This window comes from Strigops habroptila, chromosome 21, assembly GCF_004027225.2.
Source record: "Strigops habroptila isolate Jane chromosome 21, bStrHab1.2.pri, whole genome shotgun sequence".
Classification (NCBI taxonomy): Eukaryota; Metazoa; Chordata; class Aves; order Psittaciformes; family Psittacidae; genus Strigops; species Strigops habroptila.
Genome location: NC_044297.2, coordinates 1,325,572 through 1,348,524, shown reverse-complemented (window position 1 = coordinate 1,348,524; position 22,953 = coordinate 1,325,572). Strand labels below are relative to the sequence as shown.

Below are 22,953 nucleotides of genomic sequence, written 5' to 3'. Positions count from 1 at the left end.
TTCAAGCTTTTTACATGGATCTAACCCCCAAAGCAGATCCCCTCAGCTGCTGTGGATAGAGGGGTAAGCTCAGCCATGGAAGGCTCTCCTGCTCGGTCAGTGCCTGCCCGCTGTCTGCAATGACATACATTCAATTTAACTCTGGTAAAATGAGTCAGTTGTTCACAGCCTGATTTTCCCATTAGGAGAAAAATCTTAAGAGGAATGCTATCTGTAACCAGGCAATGAGCAAACAGAAAACCATAACTACAGCCTCAGCTCCCCAGAACATGCTGCCTGTGCTGCTACCACTGAGCCAGCCCCTGAGCTGGTTACAGCACTCACTGAATCGAATGGTGTCATGGTTTAGCCGTGGTTGCCCCACGGCCTTGCTCTGTACCCATCTGACTTCATCTTACAGAAGGGCAGACACACACACAGCAAACCTACCTGGATTTCCCATAGTTACTTGGAATTGCAAAGTAACAAATGTAATTCGTGCATCCTGATCACAAATGAAGTTTGAAACTCACTGTGCTTAATGGGAACCACCCATGGGTGTGCATTTATCCTATGGTGAGTTCTGCTGGCATCTTTCTTGGATAGGAAGGTAAGACAGTGCTTATTATAGACCAGGATGATAGCATGGACAATACGGATGAGCTGTAGTAAATATACACCTTGGTTACCTCTTGGACGGGGGCTTGCTTACCTGCCCACATACTCAACTCACTGTCCTGGCAAGTTCACAGCATTAACACTCTCTGGGCTTTTCTATGAAACTGTTTGTGCTTTTCAATTTGGTAGACTTCTGAATTAATAAAACTGCTTTTCTCCTCAATGGAACACAATGGATAATGAGAACCATCATCCTGAATCTCTAAAATATCCTAGGACACTCAATAAACTGGGTACAGTGCTGCGAGCCCACACGTTGCAAGAGAAAAGTAGCAGACATTTAATATTTAACCACTGCAAGTGTCAACTCTGGGTACATGCATCACTAAGAGACTTACTGAAGAAGAAAAAATAAGACACTACCACATGTATTTACTCCAAACAGAGCAGCAGACAGCACTAACCTAATGTAATATTTAATTTAAAGCTTGAGCTGCTATGCTAGCATCACCAAAGTTATTTTGTACCACTGAGTATGACTGGATGGCCTTTGATTTAATACTCTGCCATTAACCAGTTCTCTGTGTCAGTTCACAACAGAGCCAAATAGCAGCTTGAACACAAACGCTAAGACGACCCATGCAAATTCTCATCCTCTTATAGGATCATGGAATGGTTTCACTGACATGGTTGGAAAGGACCTTAAGATCATCCAGCTCCAACCCCCTGCCACAGGCAGGGACACCTCACCCCAGACCATGTCATGCGATGCTCTGTGCAACCTGCCCTTGAACACTGCCAGGGATGGGGCAGCCACAGCTTCTCTGGGCACCCTGTGCCAGCGCCTCAGCACCCTCACAGGGAAGAGCTTCTGCCTTATCTCCAACCTGAACTTCCCCTGTTTCACTTTGAACCCATCACCCCTTGTCCTATCTCTCCAGTCCCTGATGAAGGTCCCTCTCCAGCATCCTTGTAGCCCCCTTCAGACACTGGAAGCTGCTCTGAGGTCTCCACGCAGCTTCTCTTCTCCAGGCTCAACAGCCCCAATGTTCTCAGCCTGGCTCCATACGGGAGCTGCTCCAGCCCCTGAGCATCCTCGTGGCCTCCTCTGGACTTGCTCCAACAGCTCCATGTCCTTATGCTGGGGACATCAGGTCCACACAGTCCTGATACAGCGTTCCAAGTGGGGTCTCATGACAGCAGAATAGAGGGGCAGGATCCCCTCCTTCAACCTGTCTTTAGGGGGGCAGCAGCTCACTGCAGGAGCTAACAAGCCTAAGCATTCATCCACGAGAAGTTTTGACTTTCAAATGGAAGCCTTCAGGACCAAGACAAATCCATCATTCTAATGCTCAGATCTAAGCTGTTGAAACCAAAGGAAATGAATCCATCCAGGGATCATTAGCCATGTGTAAAGCGTTGCTCCCAGAATTAATAGATGCTATGTCATGCCCTGGGACTACTTTCAACCCGTTCCCAGTCAGCTGGAAAAGGACAGAGGAAAATTTCTATTCTATTTTTTCCCTACTCTCTCTTTCTTCCTTCCTGCCTCCTTTTGAGATCCACACTGCTGAGAACTTCTCCACAGAGTAATTCATAATCTATTAAAATAAGCACTGCTGCTGCTAAGCATAAACCCAAAGATGAATTAGCAAAACAGGAGAATAATACTAACACTGAGGAGCTGAAAGCTCTTTGCAGGCATGGGAATAGCTTGCACCAAATGTCTGCCTACCCCCTGAGATCAGTGTTCCAAAGCACAACATCTGCATCAGAAAACAACCACCAAAAAGGCTGATTTTACTGCTCAAACCTCAAACTTCAGCACCTGTTCTGGCCACAGGCTGACCATGAGCATAAGCAGTGCTGCTTACTCTGGGTCATACAGCAGTAATAAAGTCTGGGTAGACTATACATCCACTAATGAACCATTAGCATATGCTTCCTTTTACTGAAAGGTTTCAAAGTACTTTCTAAGCCTTGGGATCCATCCCAGGGAGCATTAAACAAGCAGCTCCTTTCAGACTGCTGAATGCTGCCATAACCTGGCTGCAGGAGGGGAAAAATCAAACCCATGAACGTCACTGTGTAAAGCAACAGCCCTCACAGCTCGCTCAGCTCCAGCCCTGCTGCACTCCAGGTTATCCCAGCACTTGTTCAGTGTCTCACTTCTTCCCCTCTAACACAGCCAAGGGCTGTGTAGCTTTACCCATAAGCCAGCACACAGCAGTGAGTAACACTGCATTCCCAAAAAGACTTGCAAACATGTTTGTGCCTTTCAATTTGGTAGACTTCTGAATTAATCAAACTGCTTTCCCCTTCAATGGTACACAGTGGATAATGAGAACCATCACCAATGCTCTCTTTCCAGTGCTCTTAAGTAAGCAGAACTGGTTTGGCCTCTACTTCAGTAGAGAAGATGGAAAATATTCCAACATCTTCATTGCAATGGTCTTCGTTGTATATCAGAGAGCAAATGTTTCATGATAGAGTGCCCATGAATGAAACTGGGCAAAACAGGAGGATGGGAGAAGGATGTTGCCAACATAGGCTTTTAATTGTACTTACAGGAAAACCAACCCCAAAGGTCTGCTTCCTAAAGCATTGCTTTTTGTCTATGAATCTGAGTATCTCAAAAAACCACTGGTTTTAGCCCAAGAGGTGCTGCGTTGCTCCAATGGCAGGGGGTTGAAACTAGATGATCTTAAGGTCCTTTCCAACCCTATTCTATGATTCTATAATGCAGCTGTAGTTTAAATGCCTCAGCCCCACATGGACCAGGACTAACAGCTGCTCTGAGGAACCCCTTCCCAGCATGTTATATACGAACAGAGGGATTGCTTTCAATTGGAAGTATGCACCCAATCTAACCCCGGATGGTTACAGATACCCCACCTCTGTGTACAGAAATAAACTGCTATAACCAATTAAAAAAGCCACCATTAGAGACTGGACCAAGAATTGATGGATTAAAGTTTGGAATAATGACCTTAATTCTCCAGAGGTTTCCTGCTTTTTGAAAACAGACAAGAATCCCAAGATCTCCCTTCAAAACTGTTCCAGCTGAGAGCTATTCACCACCCTTATCATTTCAATACTTACTGCTATCGAATCACTCTATTGATCTGCAACTTCTAATGATGGCAAGTTTCCTTTTGCTGTCTTACAGCCAATGGAAATACAGTTTTTAGCTATATGCATATATACAGTGTGTGTGTATATATATGTATGAACAGACTCAGGAGCAAGTATGGAGAATGGGTAATTTTGGTTCTGAAGTCATATAAGAGAAGCCAAGTGCGCTGGGAGAGAACTCCAGCACACAAAGCACTTCACTTGATACAGGATTTACAGTCTGAGTGAAATTAAAGCTATTAACATCAGCCTTTTAGGTCCTTGATACACAGTAACACCTTAACTCCAGTACAGCTTGGTACATCTCAAGGCACTTCTTAAACTGGTTCCAAATGCAGGGATGAAGTGCTCTTTCACAGTCATCAAGAGCACTATTAGCACCAGAACGAACCCAGCTCCACTACCTTCCACTCTGGTCATCTCCACCAGCCTACTCTGGTGCTGTCCTCCTTTTAAGTGTCATTTTATCCCACATAACACACAACTTCAACACACTGAGCTGCTTGTGTGACTTACGGAGGCCAAGCTCACAGTGGGCTTGCAGGCACTGTACTCTGCACATACACACCAGAGTATCAAGATGCTACAGTCACTTAAATACAGACTGTCTCTTCTTTATAGTTATGAAGTACAGATATAAATACTACTCTAAATAAGCTGTATGTTTCCTTACTTATTATGCTGTTACTTAATTCTCCTACTCCTCCACTGCTGAAGACATTTCAATGCTAGATCACGCTGGCTATCTTTTAGCCAGAGCAATTTTACAGGTAGCCAAGGAGACACTTTCCCTCCCAGATCATGCTATTCTGCTTGTTTCTCCAAATATATGCAGTAAAACTTACAAGCACAGTTGTATATTCCAGGAAAATAATTCTTGGCATGTGAAAATACATGAGCTGCCAATAATTTGTTCACAACTATAACAGAAGCATTTCCCTGAACTGGAAGTGAAATGGTGCAAGACCTCTAATGTGCTCTCTAATGTGACATGAAGGAAGAAGTCATCACACGTCTGCTCCAGGAAAAGCACATCTTTGATCCCCACTGGTGACTCGTGCAGATTTCACTCCTGAAGTGTGCAAACATTTCTTACAAGTGTATCATCTTAGGTACCAGCAACAGCCTTCATGTCAGTACCACCAAACTGAACGGGAACTGATTTTCAGAGATGCTGGAAACAGATACCTTTAAACATGAAGAAATAGCTAAAAAGAACAAGCTGTTGGAAGGGCAATGGATGCAAATTCCAGATCTTCTGATTTTATTCCATGGTCTTCCAGTGACTTAATGACAATCACAGTCAAGTCGCTCCACGTTGTTTCTCAATACATTACTTAGGAGTGAGGACACTCCTCTCACATCCAGTTCACAGCTGAAGGGTGCTGTGTGGCAAAGATTTCACTTCTATGTAGTTTCAAATACAACAACACCTGGAGATACAAACAATTGGCCAGAATTGTCCCCATCAAAACAACCAGCAATTCCCAAAGAATGCCCTAAACAGTAACAAGCAGCTTTCTGTACACTGAGGGCACTGTGCAGATCCAAATTCATTTGCCACCAAGAGCTACATATTCAGGGCTATATTCTAGTAAATCGGAAGGAAGAAGTCTCAGCAAGTTTAGCAGTCAAAGTTTTTCCATGCCTAACTATCCGGTTTTAAAGAATATATATACATACACACATAAAAATATAGACTTTCAAATTGCCAACACTCAAAATTCTTGCTGAAGGCAATTTGCTTCCCATGCCACGAGATGCAAAAGGAGCCTCAGAAGCTGAAGCCATCAGAACACTCTGGTACTGCAGCAGAGAACACAACAGTGGATCCTTGTCCAGAAACACTCACGTTTTCATCTTACTAAACAGTTGTCATGCCCAGAGCATCCATTCTCATGTAGAGGAGATAACTATGGTGGCCCTGCTCAACAGCAGGTTTACACAGGCCTTCATTTAGTATCCCAGCCCAAAAGTTGGAAGAAGAAAGGGTTCTGCTATGGTTCTATACAACAGATACAGAACAGTGTATAGATACAGTGAACATACAACGCATCTGAAACTGGTTCTGCATTTGATTGCATGGTTTAAAGACAAAACAAAAGTGATTTAATCACTGTCACGGTTTTGTTTCATTTCAGGTATTCCATTGTTGTATACTGTATCTGTTGTAAATTAAGGAATCCATCAGCTCAGCATAAAGAAAACTGCAGGGCCTGCATTTAAATATCACATCTTCCCTTACGGAGTTTTTAGCAACCAAAACTTTCAGCAAGTACACGTTGTGTCAAAACTCTGTTCTGAAAGCTTAAGCTTTGTACTAACTAAAGACATTATTTGCATCAGCTCCAAAAGAACCAGTCAAGATGATGTAACAGCTCAGCTAAGGAAGGAAAATCTCCTTAGAGGTACCAAACTCCGCTGCGAGCTTCAAAACTTTCCCGAGACAACAAAGCTGCAGAGGAACAACTCTGCCCTGTACTCATAGAAATAAGCTTAAACATTTGGCACATTCATTAGTAATTGGCTGAATTTTGAGATGACCACTCACCTTGGACGGATGAAGAAAAGCTGGAGCAGAGAGTTCAAAGCCTTCATAAAAAATCTCCCCACAGCCTGGCAGCCCCTGCAACAGAAACAGGTTCCTCTACTCTAAACGCTAAACCAGATTCTGCCCTGCATGAAATGATGCTGAACCCCACCAGGAATAATTCAACCCTACTCATGACACAGATGGCTGTTGCTTTGAGTAACTGATGCTTTTAACAGCTGTAGTAGCTACCAAGTGCCTTTAACGTCAGAAAGGTTTGACTATCACTAGAACACACCCAATACTGCAGGTGAGTAACATTATATGGGAACAGAAAAGACAATACAATTATGTTATTAAAATGTCTCATAGATGTAACGTAAAAAGTCAATTTAATCTTAAAAGTCATCATCTTTGATCATTTTAAGAACTCTTTAACATACACCTCTCGAAACAATGTAATTATATGTAATTATAACCCGCAATCTGGAATTTTTGGTACTATCAAACTCTGGAATTCACTGCTGCAGCGAATGTCATGGTTCCATGCTTCCTAGACACCTGAATAAATGAGGAAGAGTTACTAGACAGAAAAAGAAATCAAGTCACCTCTTTGATACTAGATTTGATCACTAAAATGATCTGAGGTTACAGGTGATTCGTAACTAGCAGATCTTTCCTTGCTGAAAGTATAGTCTGTACTGAAATCAACAGCTCATCTCGTGCCATCCCACTGTGCCATCCCAGCCCCATGTGTCATGGTAAAAGGTGTTTCAGAGGACTCATTTGCTACTCCAAGCCTGATGTGTTCAGTCTTCCACACCACAGTCACTTACAGGTGGTGTCTTTACCTTATACCACTAGAACAATCCTGCAGAAATTACCTTATCCAGTGGGAATTCATCACATCACAGCAAGGCCCAACCTCCCCTCACCCTTTCTGATGCAAACACTGCCACCGAATTAAATCATAAAAGGTGCCAAAGAAGCAAAGCTGCCCAGGCAAGGAGCTTTTTCATTGCTTATGTATAACTGGATCTGGTAAAATAATCAAGCAGGATCTGACCCTCTGCTACAAGGACAGGGAAAACCTGAAAATTAAGAAAAAACCCCAAACCAACCAAACCCCCCTCCCCCAGTATCCACTCCTTTGACTCTGGAGCTCATTTACAGATGTAAGATGTGAGCCCTGCAGCAATCGAAGTAATTGGACACAACTATGTGTACAATGCACCCAGTCAATGATGCTGTAATGGCTTGACATAAAAAGTGGCACCCGCTACACAGTGCCTGGGTGATGACAGGAGCCTGGTTAGGACCTGCTGCCCCAGGGACACATCTTTGCAGAGCTCGTAGTTCTCACTGGGATTTGCTTTGTTGCTGTTGTCATTTTGTTTAAGTAAGAGAAAGCAGAAATATCCCTTCACCCATCTTTCTTAGCCTTAAATCTCTGAGTGTGTTAGAATGAGCTCCTCTCTTGACTAAACACAGGGATCTCTTCTACTCCATCATTTTCAGTATTATCACCCAGAAGACAGACATAAAAGTCTCACTATAAATGAATGAAGTTCACAGGGTTCAATGAGCTCAATTCTCACCACAGCCTGGCCTCACACAAAGCTGACTGGCACCAGCACACAAAGTCTGATTTCAGAGTTTGGCTCAGCCTCCTACACCAAAACAGTGTGCATTAGAGATCTAGGCTGCCTCATAACTGAGTACTCATTAAAACAAAACTGCAGACACAAAGAGAAGAATATAATGAAACAGTAGATGACTCAACAATAAATCATCAACAATTCCACTAAGCCCTCTTCAACCGGTTTACACAATGGAGCAAGGCTACGAGGAAGCCACACAGATTGCAACAAAGCACGCAAACCACCACAAAAAGCTTGGCAAAACATGGAATTGTTTAGGCTGGAAAAGATCTTTAAGGTCATCAAGTCCAACCGTTACCCAGCACCGCCAAGTCCAGCACTAAACCATGTCCCCAAGCGCCGCATCTATGTGTCTTTTAAAGCCCTCCAGGGATGGGGACTCCACCACTGCCCTGGGCAGCCTGTTCCAGCTCTGTTGCCCTTCTTGGACCCCGCTCCAGCACCTCAATGTCTCTCTTGTAGTGAGGGGCCCAGAACTGACACAGGATTCGAGGTGCAGCCTCACCAGGGCTGAGCACAGGGGGATGATCCCTTCCCTCCATAGAGCCTCCTATCACCTAGCAGATCAACACTCCCACCCAACGTGGCTTCACCTGCAAACTCACTGAGGGTGCTCTCAATTCCCTCATCCAGACCATTGATGAAGATACTAAAGAGAACTGCCCCCAGCCATCAACAGGATTTAACTCCATCCACCACCACTTGGGCCTCCATCCAGACAGTTTTCTACCCAGAGAACAGCACACCTATCCAAGCCATGAGCAGCCAGTTTCTCCAGGAGAACACCGTGGGAAATGGTATCAAAGGCTTTACTAAAGTCTCAGTAGACAACATCCAGAGCCCTTCCCTCCTCCACCAGTTACCTCACTAAGCTAATTATTCTCCTCTTTCACATTAATCAAAGTAGCTGTATTAACTGTACGGAAAAAAGACTACTATGCCCTTCCAGATTTCTTTTTACTAACTTTTAATTCATTCTCTCTTCATTATTAGGACCTGCTCTGCACTCTCCTGGATGAATATGAATATTTCAAGTCCAGGTATTTGTTCTCAGCTCTTGGGGATGTTGTTGTGGTGTTTTCTCTTTTCTCTTCTGAATAAGGAAAATTGAAGAGACACATCTGTTTATGACACCAATAGAACAGCTGGTTTGTAACAAGACAAATATTATCCCAAGTTAATGTGAAGGTAGTATACATAATGCAGCATATCAATTTTGTATGACATACGGGTTTGTCCTGCAATAACAACAACTTAAACCCAGCATTGTGTTGCAGTGACAACTACACTGTAAACCATTGCAGTGGGACACACATTAATTCATTGCAGAGAAAAATCACTGCAAAATGATGAATGCTTTACATTTTACAACACAAATACTTCTTTCAGGACTACAACCCCCTGCCACGACAGAAGGACCTTCTGGTATTACTCCAATTTATTAAGTAAGCCCCACTGCAACAAAAAACAAGCACAGGACAATCACAGAATCCCAGACTGGTTTGGGTTGGAAGGGACCTTAAAGCTCATCCAGCTCCAACCCCTGCCACAGGCAGGGACACCTTCCACTAGAGCAGGTTGCTCCAAGCCCCTGTGTCCAACCTGGCCTTGAACACTGCCAGGGATGGGGCAGCCACAGCTTCTCTGGGCACCCTGTGCCAGCGCCTCAGCACCCTCACAGGGAACAACTTCTGCCTAAGATCTAACTTCATTTCCCTGTTTAAGTTTAAACCCATTCCCCCTTGTACTGTGTCCCTCATATGGATGCAACAGCAGGGAAAGCATCCAGGAGCTTTCACCTAAAAATCCTGCAGAGTACTACGAAATACCAACCTAGGAGCACATCTTTTCTCTTACAGCCAAGAAGTTACCTGTAAAACAAGCCCTGACTCAAGAAACACTTCACATGATACAGTGGGCAGCATGCTTAGCTGGGGATCTCGGAAGAGCTGCAGTCATTTCAGTTTGACAGATAGATGCCTTTAATCCCATCAAATGGTTGTGTCAATTCTCCCAGTGATGCTAACACAATAATGGAGAATTCCATTCATTTTAGTGAAGCTAAAGCCTGTAGTGGAGAATGTGGATGTGTAACACTGGTCCTGCAGGACTGCCCAACCATTGCACTGCTTGATCTCGAAAACACATGCTTCCATAGGGAGCTTCAGGGGGGCATATGGCCAGAATAGAGATACAGCATGTAATTTCCTGCACTGATTTAACAAGCATGCAGGAGAAGTTGGTATGTGCAGTTCTGAAAGCCAACATGCTGGTATCTCCAAGGGGCCGAACAAACAATTCACATGCCTGGTCTTAGCAGTGGACCACTGAAGTTACTATCTTGTTGGGGGTACCAGTGTCTTCAAGCTGCCTCAGAAGGGTGGTAAGAAGCCATCACAATGGATCTGTTCATTTAACAGTTCTGCTTTTAAACTTCCTTTCTTGTTCTTATCTCCATGTGAAATTCTCTCACACAGGAAGGGACTATATCACATCCAAGTGGAAGGGCCCTTGCTCAGTGTTTGAAAGCAATAGGAAATGCAGAAAAAGAATCCCAAATCACAGGGTCTTCAGCCAAAACACCGTGGGGGGAATGATCCAGTGTTAAAAATCAGTTGTAAAAGCAGAGAAACTTTCTACATGTTCTGTACAAGCTAGTGTCTTTCTCGTCCTTTCTATCAACTATTTTAAGCCATTCTGTCTCTGCTGGCGTCAGTTGTTGCTAACCATAGTAATCTCCTTTTACAGGAAAATAAAAAGGCTTCATGTGATTATGTAAAGTCAACCAAGAATAGAGATGAATATAAATACCAAGGAATATATCAGCTGTTAACATTCAAGACAAGCTGTAAGCTTTGGGAAGCAACAATGTTGAGATGTCTTTAGTAGGCATTCACCATTTGTGTAAGAACTACAACATCTTGAACTGATCTATTTAGATTTGGGGACAGGATTTCAAGAGAGGCTGGTGCAGCAACAACAGCTTCCTACAGGACAGGGGCAGTAGTGTCATGCTCAGGACTTAGCTCGACCATGTGGACTGAAATCTCTCATTTCTGGCTCTGTAGCCAAACTGAGACCAGGTCTTGCTGTTTGTTCAGGGAGGAAATGGGAAGTTATTTGAGTGAGTTTCAGGTTTTTACCAGTTTTCATGCTTTTTAAAGATAATACTTCCTCTTTTTCTTTCTTTCTGGGGTGTGTGTGCACAGGCTTTTCAATTCTCTTCCCTCCATCATCACAAGTTCTCTATTTCATGGAAGCACAAACTGCAGATGACAGTAATTCTGACCCGAATCACACAGGACCCTGATTGCATGGGAAAGCTTTGCAGAGATCAGCTAGAGTTTCCAGTTCTAATGAACCAGCTTAAACAGAGACAGTGTTTACACGCAGGAGAACCAAACCCACTCAATTACTGTCTTCATGCGAGGCGCCCAGGGCTGCCAAGGCTCTTTTGATTGCAATTCCCAGAGGTTTAATTTACAGCTTTGTGACACCTTTCCCCATAGCTGCTGCTGGACCTGATTAGTAGCTTGCAAAGGAAATGTAAGTGAAAGCAGTCAGAAATTGTAGGTGGTTTGGCTCTGCAGTGCTTGGGAGTTCCCAGGTTTCACCTCAGCTTTCTGAGTCATTCTAGAAGACTGGGAAGTTAAATTCTCATGTTGCCCGTATTTCTGTTGATCTATTACAGCGCTTTGCAACTTTCCTGTAAGAAAAGCTTCCATAAAAAGGCTGCCACAACTGACATCCCCTTCCATCACCCTCAAAACTTCAAAAACCAAGCAGTGACTGACTGTATCTGACAAATCACAGAATCCCAGACTGGTTTGTGTTGGAAGGGACCTTAAAGCTCATCCAGCTCCAACCCCCTGCCACGGGCAGGGACACCTTCCACTAGAGCAGGTTGCTCCAAGCCCCTGTGTCCAACCTGGCCTTGAACACTGCCAGGGATGGGGCAATGTTTGCTTTAAGGGAAAGGAATGAGTAGCACTATGACCAGATCATATGAACAGGGCACACAAGTGCCTTCCTATGATGCATTACAACAAACCTTGCAGTGAAATTGACCCCAATACTTCTTTTTTCCTCTCTAAATCTTGTGTTGTAGAGTCCATGAACTTCGCAGCTTCCATAATAATATTTCTTAGCTTGCAGAGGTCACGCCACTATTCTCAATGCACAGACTTTTTTCTGTGACAAAGGATCTCAAACTTGGCCATTCCAGAGCAAGGTATAAAACAGAACAGGGGAAAAGCAGTGAAGTAGATGAAGCAAAATACAGTGAAGTGCTTCTCTGAGCAGCATGTGCATAAGCGCTTTCTTGACTGATGGCTTTAGCTCAGAATCTTGTTAAATCAGATGAAGCTGCTGAAAGCCTTCCCTGGCTTTAGCTCCTCAAAGCCACTGTACAAACATTTTAGGCATTTTGGAGCCCCTGTCTCCTCAAGTTATGGCTCCTGTGATCACTGAGTCATACCTGCAAGTCAACTGAGCCTTGGCACCATGCTGTGGCAACAGGTTCCTGCCCTCAGCAGAAAGCTACCAGTGCATGGTGTATCTCCAAAGCACCAACCCTCCTGAGCTAAACCAGGTACCCCACAGTGATTTCCAGCCACGTTAACATGCCACACAGCAAGCTGAGAGCTGACAAGCTGCCATTCAGGCACCCCTTCCACAGGGAAGGTAAGAGGGCAGCCTGACTGCAGGGGATGACTGCTGCTACTGCAGATTGGAGCCCAGAGCATCTCAAGTGGGTTAAAGTCAGGGGTTAAAGGCACTTACAGCTACAGCCAGGTCAGCACCTCGGGAAGCCCAAGGCTCTCGGGTGTATCCCTGTATCCCTGTGGTCATCCTGATTCCAGACCTGCAGCAGGTCCCTTCACTAATGGTACAGTGTTATGCAGGGCAACTATTCAGACACGGCTGAGGCTGCATTATCATACTGAGCTGCACTGAACAATAACAGAGTGCTAGGAAAACAGACCAGGTCTGTAAGCACCTAAGCTACACTAGAAATGAATTCTGTACCCATCTTGTTCAGCACTAGATACTTAAGTGCTTACAGATTTGGCCATAGAGTCACAACTGAAAGTATTATCTTTCCTCCCCCTCCAAAATCCCTTTCGGCCCAATAAAAAACAACAATGTAAATGTCAATGCTAACCCAGCATCAAACACTTGCGCAGTATCAGCCTGACACTCAAGCAGAGAGGGGAATCAAGTTTAAAACAGATTTCAAGTCACCACGATGAAGAACTTTGTGACAGAACCCTCTTCGAACATGAAAAGCCAAATAAGACATGCTCCATTTCTAATTCATGCCACTAGTTACAAACAATACAGGTGCTTCAGAACAGTGACTTATGTTCTCTCTCCTACTCTGAGCACAGCAATAAGAATGAACAATGAGATGTGACTATGATAGAAAACCAGCCTCTACATCTGAATTTCAACCGAGGTGTCTTTCTGCACATACCATTGCACTCTGCAAGTACTACAATGCTATCTGTGAAGTAATTAATCTTCTTCCTTCTCTCAGTCTCTCACCTACCCAACTATGCTGAAAAACTCTTGTGCATCCTGTTTCTGTAGCAAAGATATTACTCCAGAGTTATCTGCACGTTGAGCATTAGTGATGAGATGCCTTGTACCTCTGTAGGATAAGATGCCTCCAAGTTCAAAGCTTCTAATGATTTCCTTTGTGAAATAAATCTCTCTGCCTGATAAAAGCACTCCTCCATCCCTGACAGCCTGCATCTGTATCGTCATGCACAATGCATATGAGAGATCTGTGTCTGCAGAAAAGCGGGGCTATACCCTTGGGCTTTGTGGTCCTGTAGCCACACAAGAGAGGGTTAGAAATAGCCCAAAGCAGCGAGGTTTCCTCTTCCCATGTGCCTGCTGAAGAACATGCAGTTACTTGGTATAAATACTGTAAGTATCATAGAATCCCAGACTGGTTTGTGTTGGAAGGGACATTGAAGCTCATCCAGTTCCAACCCCCTGCCACGGGCAGGGACACCTTCCACTAGAGCAGGTTGCTCCAAGCCTCTGTGTCCAACCTGGCCTTGAACACTGCCAGGGATGGGGCAGCCACAGCTTCTCTGGGCACCCTGTGCCAGCGCCTCAGCACCCTCACAGGGAACAACTTCTGATCTTCTTCAACTGATCCAGCAGCATATAAACTGGGGAAGCTGACATCCCACAGAGTTACAGTTTCATGCTGCAGGCTGAGGCAAGGATCACACAGAAAATGTGACTTGGGAAGAAGTGTCTGAGAGAGCTCTTGCATCTTCCCAGAAGTAGCACTAGAAGTGAAAATCACAGGACTCCAGCAGCAGACCTGCCCCACAGCATCGGCAGTAAACAGGCAGCACTCATCTCACCCATCGACAAGAGGATGCTCCTGGAGGCAGGCTGGATCCTTGGGAGCCATGATCTACCTCACGGAGCAGCACTGCTCTGTGGCTGACCTGGTACCTCCTCTTCTTGGTTTTGATCCCCAGCCAGGGATCAAGCCTTGCAAAAGAGAAACTCAGCTCCTGTAGTTTCCAATTCTTCTCCTCTCCCCTTCCTTTTTTTCATATCATCCTGGCTAATAACTGTGAGTGGACAAAGCGAACGCTGTTTGCCAGATGGAACAATGGGGCATCAGCAACAGAGCACCTAAGAGATGCATCTCATTTAAAAACTAAAGCGAAACAAACCCTGACCAAACCCCACCACCATCGAGGTGAATGTCTGTTTTGCTGCATCTGGAGTTGATTCATGGTCCTTCAGTGATTTTAGCAGGAAATTGAGATAAATACACCTGAAATTTGCATATGTCTACATTATAGATTTCAATCAATGGGGCTTCCAAGTCTTTTATTAAGAAAGCACAGATAATGACTGAAAGGAAATCCACCAATTTGATTTGGTGGCTCTCTCTCCATTCGACTTCACTGATCAGACAGACAAATTAAGAAGGATAGCGAGCTTACCCAGAAGCCATTTGTTAAACATCTTCAAAAATCAATGCTTGACACAACTGAGGATCTTTTTGCAACAGAATTTTATTTGTCATGTCGGGCTCGCAGCGTCAGCTAATAATTCACTCCACAGTTCCATAAACCTCCATCACTATCTTTCACACAACCTTGCAGTTTCACAGGCTGTTGTTAAGAGTAGCTTAAAATAGACTGTTATCAGTCCTGACCGTCACTGTTATAACCAAACAGATGCACTATCTGTGATTGTTCTGACAAGGAAACAAAATAAACAAGCCAGTAACTTTGAAAAGGACATAGACACACTGAATACATACACAGCTGATGGCTACCCACTCACCAGCTCGTACCGTGAGCAATGAAAAGTCAGATCAGCTACACAGAACTGCTGTTCCAAGCTTATGATGAGCTGGGAATGGAACAGTCATAGAATCAGAGACTGGTTTGGGTTGGAAGGGACCTTAAAGCTCCTCCAGTTCCGACCACCTGCCACGGGCAGGGACACCTTCCACTAGAGCAGGTTGCTCCAAGCCCCTGTGTCCAACCTGGCCTTGAACACTGCCAGGGATGGGGCAGCCACAGCTTCTCTGGGCACCCTGTGCCAGCGCCTCAGCACCCTCACAGGGAGGAACTTCTGCCTTATATCACTCACTCAGTTCTAATTCAGATTTGAATTTCCTGTCTTCCCAAGTCTTGGCTGCCTGCACATATGCATCTGGCTTGAACGACAGAGTACAGAACACTCAAGCTGCAGGTCAAGGTAGCTGGAATTCCTATGGTTTGAGTATACAGGCACATTTCCAAAGCAGCCAGGCTTAGTGAGCTATGATGTTCCCCACAGAAATAAAAAACCCCACAGAATAAAAATCTTAAGTAGACAAACTAGTTTGGAAATGGCACCTTCTTTGAGTCAAACATGCTGTTCTTAATTCTGCAGCATCAAGAGACTTCTCATCTTCAGTCACAAACACATTACATCTGATTTAATTCAGCTTCCTGATTCCCAAGCTCCTGAAGGAGTGCATCAGCTAAGTGCCAGCCTGAACTTCACTGCACTAGAAAGGCTACAACTTCTACATGCCTTAAGTCTTCGGCCCAACAAATCGCACTTTCTGTCCAGTAACAGAAAAACACAGACAGAATTCCTTCCCTCAGCCATGACTGAGCCACTGCAGGGCTCTGCACATGCCCCAGGCCCTTCGCACATAGCCTAAATCCAGTTACCTCTCTCCTGCTGTAGGCACTCCCTGTGTGAGGTTAGGCTGTGGCATGTAAGCATTCGCCTGCGAGCACCTCAGACAAATACTCTTTGCCCCCTCAGTGGACAGCTTAGGCTGTGATCCAACAAAAAACTGCCAGAAGATCTGTTCCTTCTAGATAGTTATTGCCTTAAGTCTTCACAAGAAGGTCAGCCTGAGAGCCAACAGACTCCAGCTAGAGAAGGGTCACCCTGTTGACCCCAGAGGTGAACGAAACTTCAGAGCACGGGGACTTGCTGTGAAGGTTTTGGGGTGAAATTTCACTTCTCCAGGTCTGTTGTTGTTGTTGTGTGTGTTCAGTGCGGTTTGTTTCTGCAGCAGGGATAGAACCTGCTATTGCTACTTGTTTTGACAGCACAGCAAACTCTCCATTACCGCTCTTCCACTTAGCGGGTCCTGATAATGTAATGTTGTCTCCACAGGCTTGTGCATCCAATGGGCAAACAACTGCAGAAGCAATTCCACATGCTACCCTAGGAAATGGGGAATTACTGGTATGGGAAATCAGAACAGAAATAACCAGGGGGCAGTGCACAGCAGTCATTTCTGACTGCAGAGGGTAGGACACTGCTAATGCAATTTAACTTTAACACAACAGGAGTTCCTCAGATACCTGACTTTGACGGATTCTCTACAAGCATGTGGATACACCTGTGGATGTGACTGGGTGGTTTGGTGCTATGATGTTTACAGTGTAAGGAAACAAAACCTGGCAGAGTGAAGAAACACTGAGGAAACAGAGAAGCTAACCTAAATTCATTATCTCACTATTGTACCCTGCCTTTCAAACGCAGGATACGCAGACAGATGGGAGTGAGGAGCAAAATCCATATGTTTCCTTTACAAAGTCTCACAGAACACTCTCTGAACCGTGTTTGTGGAATTAATCAGATGAGTGGCAAACATTACACATTTGTAATGTGCATAAGCAGTGTTGCTACAGCTAACACGGAATTGTTCCATTACAAACTCTGATGTTATGAGTTTAATATTCCTAGCTGGGAAAAAAAAACCCACTTTGGGCTGAATGCATGTAGAATCATACTGCAAATGTACCTATCTGGATTCAAACTCCATGGCTCTAACCAAGAATCTATTTACTGCCGAGCTAAAAATCCACAGGGGAAGACACACTCCTGATCTAGGCAAGGATTAAACTAAACATGTATTCATTCGTAGGAGTTTATAAGAATAGAACTACAAATTCTAACCACTGACCAATCTGCAGGCAGCACAAACAAGCCTGGACAGGGAATTCATTATCATTGTCAGCAACACTTCAGAAAAAAAGCTGTATCTCTGGTTTTAAAGCTTTGCAAATTTGGAACTAAGCAGATATTCTCAAGGAAGGGAATGGCAACAGCAAACAGATGCTGCTGTGATTCACAGAGAAATTAAAAGATAAGTTGGGCACATATTTCCCATTGTAATTGAGATGCTATTACTCAAGGGCATCTAAAAAGTATTTTTCTGGTTAGAGAATAAGCTCTTAGGGATAAGTTAATGTGACTGAACCACAGAAGGTGCCTGGTCCCACATTTAGCAATAGAAACACCTGCGTGTTCTGTGCTGTTTAAGCCCCAGGACAGGTACGGCTCCCCATTTTTTGTTTTTAAATGGGAAAGGAAATCCACTGCTTTTTATGTACATCATTATCTGTTGTAAACTATCTACGTGGGTCTGGAATAACAGTATCACAGCAGTTGCTTGTTACTGTTGACTCATTTTCTCTCCCCTTGCCTACAGCAGGTTGCAGCCAAAGGTGTTTCTGAAGTGGAAAGAACACACTATTTCTGTGGTTAGGAAATGATGAGAAAATTAGCCCTAGGGAAGGATGGAGGAAAATACCACCAATCTGCCAACAGATTATATTTAATCTTCATATATTATAATAAAAATCTTTAACACAGAAACCACCTCTTCTCTTAGCAATTTTATTGATCACTGCAGTGATTCACAAGTGAGCTCTATCATGGGAGATCAGTAGCTGTAATTTTATGGTGCTGCCTACTGGAAGAGACCACAGCAAAACTCTCATCTTCCACTGCAAACAGCACTGTTTCCAGAACTTGCATGACAAATAACACACTTTGTAAAGAATAGAGGGAAAAGCTTTGTGCTAACCTCCTTCTCATTATATAAAAGCTTTTAATGTATTACCAGTTTTAAACAAATCTGCTGAGGGGATATTGTCTCTGCAGAACAGTAATGGATTTAGATTACACAATCATCTGGAATCTCTGGTTTTGTGATTGAGCACAGGCTAAAGGCTTAATGCTTCAAACCAGGGTTGGCCTCCCTGATTTATGAGGCCTCAACAGAATCAGCATCTCCCACTTACTATGAAACTCACAACTTAAAATGCATATAATACACTCGTCAGTACTTCTTTGTCTCATACATATATATTAAACCCATTACATGTGTGTATGTACATTACAATGAAAAACTAAACTGAGAGGATAGCAAGAAAATATGTAGTTGCTTATAGGGCGCCTGCAAGGACGCAGGAGAGGGACTCTTCGTCAGGGACTGGAGCGACAGGACAAGGGGTGATGGGTTCAAACTGAAACAGCGGAAGTTCAGGTTGGAGATAAGGCAGAAGTTCCTCCCTGTGAGGGTGCTGAGGCGCTGGCCCAGGGTGCCCAGAGAAGCTGTGGCTGCCCCATCCCTGGCAGTGTTCAAGGCCAGGTTGGACACAGGGGCTTGGAGCAACCTGCTCTAGTGGAAGGTGTCCCTGCCCGTGGCAGGGGGTTGGAACTGGATGAGCTTTGTGGTCCCTTCCAACCCTGGGATTCTAGGATTCTGTATCATACATTTGAGTACTTGGATACAAAAGGATTCTCTATTTTCCTAGTTGTTAACTAACTGCTAATAACAGCACTGAAGTAACATTACAGCAGTGCCCCTAGGACATGCTAGGCTCAAAAGATTCCCCACAGGACATGCTATGTGGTTATATGAAAGTGGGAAAAATAAACCCCCCAGTCCTTCCTCCTCATTCAAGCAGTTAGAGCCCTCTTTGCATGGCACCATACGGGCCTAAGCTGGAGGGTATGCCAGCAAAGAGGGATTTAAAAACTGAGAGCATGAGTAAGAGCAGACACTTGCCTGTCCAGTGTACAGTTAAATGAACAGTGAGGAGCAGTTAATTTCCTGTCTTGGTTACATTTAATTAATGTCATTATTCCTGGCTGCCTAATAGATCAGATCTGTAATTAAGCAACTACTCTCCCCTGATTGAAAAAAGAAGTTATTGTAACTAAAGCTTTGAAATAAAGATAACTATAGTCGACAACAAGTCTGTCAGGTAGTTCTATGTCTGTACTTCAACTCTGAACACAGCGTGAGGCATCCCTGCTCATGGTAGGGGGTTGGAACTGGATGATCTTAATCCAATCCAATCCAATCCAAACCATTCTGGGATTCCAGCCTCTAACTGGGCCATGCTTTCCCCAAAAGAATAGTCATCTATCAAGTGTTGCAATTCAGATTCCTGGTTTAAAACTGGATGCTTTGACACATGCAAAGGTTAACATTTCCCTCCCTTCACCAGGGAAAGGGTTTGTATCCATCTTTTCCTTCAAGCATCATCAGCTCTAGCCTGAAAACTGGAGTTTAACAGACTTCACTGCAGCACTTCATTCTAATATTATTTATATTCGAATATAGATATAAATATTAGAACATAAACATTAAAAAGCAACAAGGTCAGAACGAGCAGAAGCCATTTTAATCTCCATCTCTTTTATGCTGGAGTAGTTTGATCACCTTAAGGGGATTCAGAATAAAGGTCTGGAAGCCATATGGGCCCAAACCAGCATTAATCTAGTTTGCCTTCCATGCCCTGCTCACTCTCTCCCCGCCTGCCCACTGGATGCACTTGATCTGTTATGTTCAGCAAGGACTCAGAGCTGAGGTCAGACAAGGTGCAGGATGTAACCCCGCTTTCCACGTTCCCATGGATTACCCCAAATGGTGAGATTAGAGCAGTGCAGGCAGCTGGAAACCTCATCCCCCTCTCCCCCTGCTTCCATCCACTGTGGGAGGAGGGAGGATGTGCACAGAAATATTCCTACACATAAGCAGGCTTCTGTTTATGAGGGGAGGGGAGTATAATTCAGCTGTATTTAACCTTTAGCCTTAGTTCTTGTCTCTTCAAAAGGAGATAAGTGACTCGTGCAAGAAGACAGAATTGGCTTGAAAAAGATCTCTGGGCTCCATCTAGGGTTAACAAGTGAAATCTTTCCGTTAGAGAGGAGATGAAACTGGATTATCTAAAGGTTGCTTCTGGCTTTAAAAGAATACATCTAGAACGCTGTGAGAGACGGCTGATTACCCGCTCAGTGTCCTAAGCCTAAACATGGGGCTACTGAAGGAACAACTGCAAATCACCAGCTTAAGAAAGCAAGAAATGGAAATACAACAGGATGCAGAAGGTTTCTAATTGTTTTTAGCACTGCCAGATAAATGCTGCCCTGAGGTATGCTATGTATGCACTCCTGCTTGCTCTCTCTGTCCCATGGGCAACTGCATGGCGGCAACATTATGTCCCACAGGTTCAGGTAAGAGCAGAATCCACTGTGTGTCCAGCCTGGTGCAGTCTCTTCAATTTCTATCACTGACATGATCAGATTCTACTGAATTTTAGCTAATTTCCTTTGTAATAAAAACCTTTATGCACATCATGGAATCACAGAATCACAGAATGGTTCTTGTCGGAAGGGAGCTTAAGGCTCATCCAGCTCCAACCCCCTGCCATGGGCAGGGACACCTTCCACTAGAGCAGGTTGCTCCAAGCCCCTGTGTCCAACCTGGCCTTGAACACTGCCAGGGATGGGGCAGCCACAGCTTCTCTGGGAAAAGTCTGTGCCAGCGCCTCAGCACCCTCACAGGGAAGAGCTGCTGCCTCAGAGCTCATCTCAATCTCCCCTCTGGCAGGTTAAAGCCATTCCCCTTGGCCTGTCCCTACAGGCCCTTGTCCAAAGCCCCTCTCCAGGCTTCTTGTAGCCCCTTTAGGCTCTGGAAGCTACTCTGAAGTCTCCATCTATTTCTTCAAGTTTTTAGGAAGCTAGGGATTTATTACTGCCATCTCTTGTTCCTGTGCTACGTGGAACGAGTACAAAATGCTGGTGAACCAATAGAGGAGCATGCATGTGACATCCTGCTGCAGAGGAGCAGCCACACCGAGCACAAGGAAACCCCAGGACAACACACAGGAAAACCCACTCAAGTCCCCAGGTCTCCACAGAAACAGATGACAGGATGCAGTGTCATCTGCCTGCTAAGATAAGACACTGTGGCAACATTGATCTGACACAGATGCAAATACTTACAAGCAAAACTTCTAGCGCTGAGGGAGAAAGGAAAGAGAGAGCAACTCCACTAGGCAAAGACAGAGACTTCCTTGAATGAAAATATAAGGCACGAGCAGCTTATAGAACTTTCTTATTAGCCTGGAAAAACTCCTGTGTATTAAAAAGACCACAGAACCTATTTCATTTCTCAGTCCAGCACAGGAACCAACCCCCACTCTGCCATTTGTTCACTTACAGCAAATATTAACATGGGACACAATTTTCTGCCTGACACAGTCATTTTAATTTTCACCAAGACAAATGTTTCGAAGAGCAAAGAATAATTAAATCATTTTCTAGTGCAAAGGAAGCCTCACGGCCTCATCGGGTGTTTGCACCGTTCTGTAAATCCTCTAATGATTTTCTGCTAGTTTAAATATTACCTCTCCCTACCAAACTGATTACCAACATGAAATACACGTGGCAAAGGGACTTGCAGGAGGCACCAAGTTCCTAAATCATCCCAACGTTTCGTGCTGCTGTGAATGTTACTTGCCCTATGAGTCAAGATAAGGCATAACAAGTCCAAATTCCAGGCTGTGAGGCTTCTTGTTCACTTGAAATCAAATAATCTGCTCCACAAAGAGAAAGGAAATTGCACCTTGAAGCTCAAATTCACTCTTCAGTCACCATAAGGAAAAATACCTCCCAGTTTGAGCAAGATACTCTGTCTTCAAAGTTATAATATACAGAAATATACAAAAGCTGTAATATACATTTGATAAGAGACAGACAGAAAACTCAAGCTGTAGACATAAACTGATAATTTAAAGTAATTCACATCTGATCTACAAGTGTCCTAAACCAGCGAGGAGTTGTCATTCTCACTTTAAAATGGTGGGGGTGAGCAATGAGGAGCTATTTCCTTCATCAAGAATATGGTCTGTGTTTCACTTCAAGTGCAGCATGTGAGAATAGTGATTTCCAGCTCAGGCCTCTCATTCTTTGTTTTGCTCAAGAATGAGGGAGTAACGGGTTCACCTTGAACCCCCAAACCTGACAGAAAAGCATTTGATGCTTTTTGCAGTGCAGGAACCTGTAGAAAGTTGGCTCCTTTAAGTGGATTAAGGATAGCTCCTGCCACTGAAACCAGAGCAGCCTCGTGACACTGCCGCCTCAAGGCTCTCCAGCATTCACCTGAAGTTCTAGCAAAGAGATGTTAAGAAATGCTGAGCCCGTTTTCATCTAAAATGAAGCAGAACTGTTCATCCCCAGCAATACTAGAAAAATCCACTCATTTTTCCCCCAACTTTAAAAACACTGCCCCCACTAAATCATTCTGATCTCTCAGCCGCTTTGCAGCCATGAAACACTAGACAGATGACCATTTCTTCCCAGTTCTCCATGCGGTTACAGAACCTGGAAGGCAGGAAGGGAGGAATCCCTATCAGAAGGAATCCCTTTTTTTTTTCCCTGCTGGATCTC

At 44.2% G+C, this 22,953-nt stretch overlaps 1 protein-coding gene across 6 annotated transcripts in view; it reads right to left on the bottom strand.

Annotated features, from left to right (window-relative positions):
- Positions 1 to 22,953, bottom strand: part of LRRTM4 (leucine rich repeat transmembrane neuronal 4) — a 530,617-nt gene that overhangs the window by 66,774 nt on the left and 440,890 nt on the right. For 3 of the 6 annotated variants that reach the window (XM_030510093.1, XM_030510092.1, XM_030510091.1), the window contains one exon: positions 6,284 to 6,358. The exons of 2 other annotated variants lie outside the window; for them this stretch is intronic. In XM_030510093.1, coding sequence (XP_030365953.1) covers positions 6,284 to 6,358 — 75 coding nt within the window. Of the gene's footprint in view, positions 1 to 6,283; positions 6,359 to 22,953 lie in introns of those variants that run through there. One more of the 6 variants, XM_030510096.1, reaches the window with a different exon arrangement.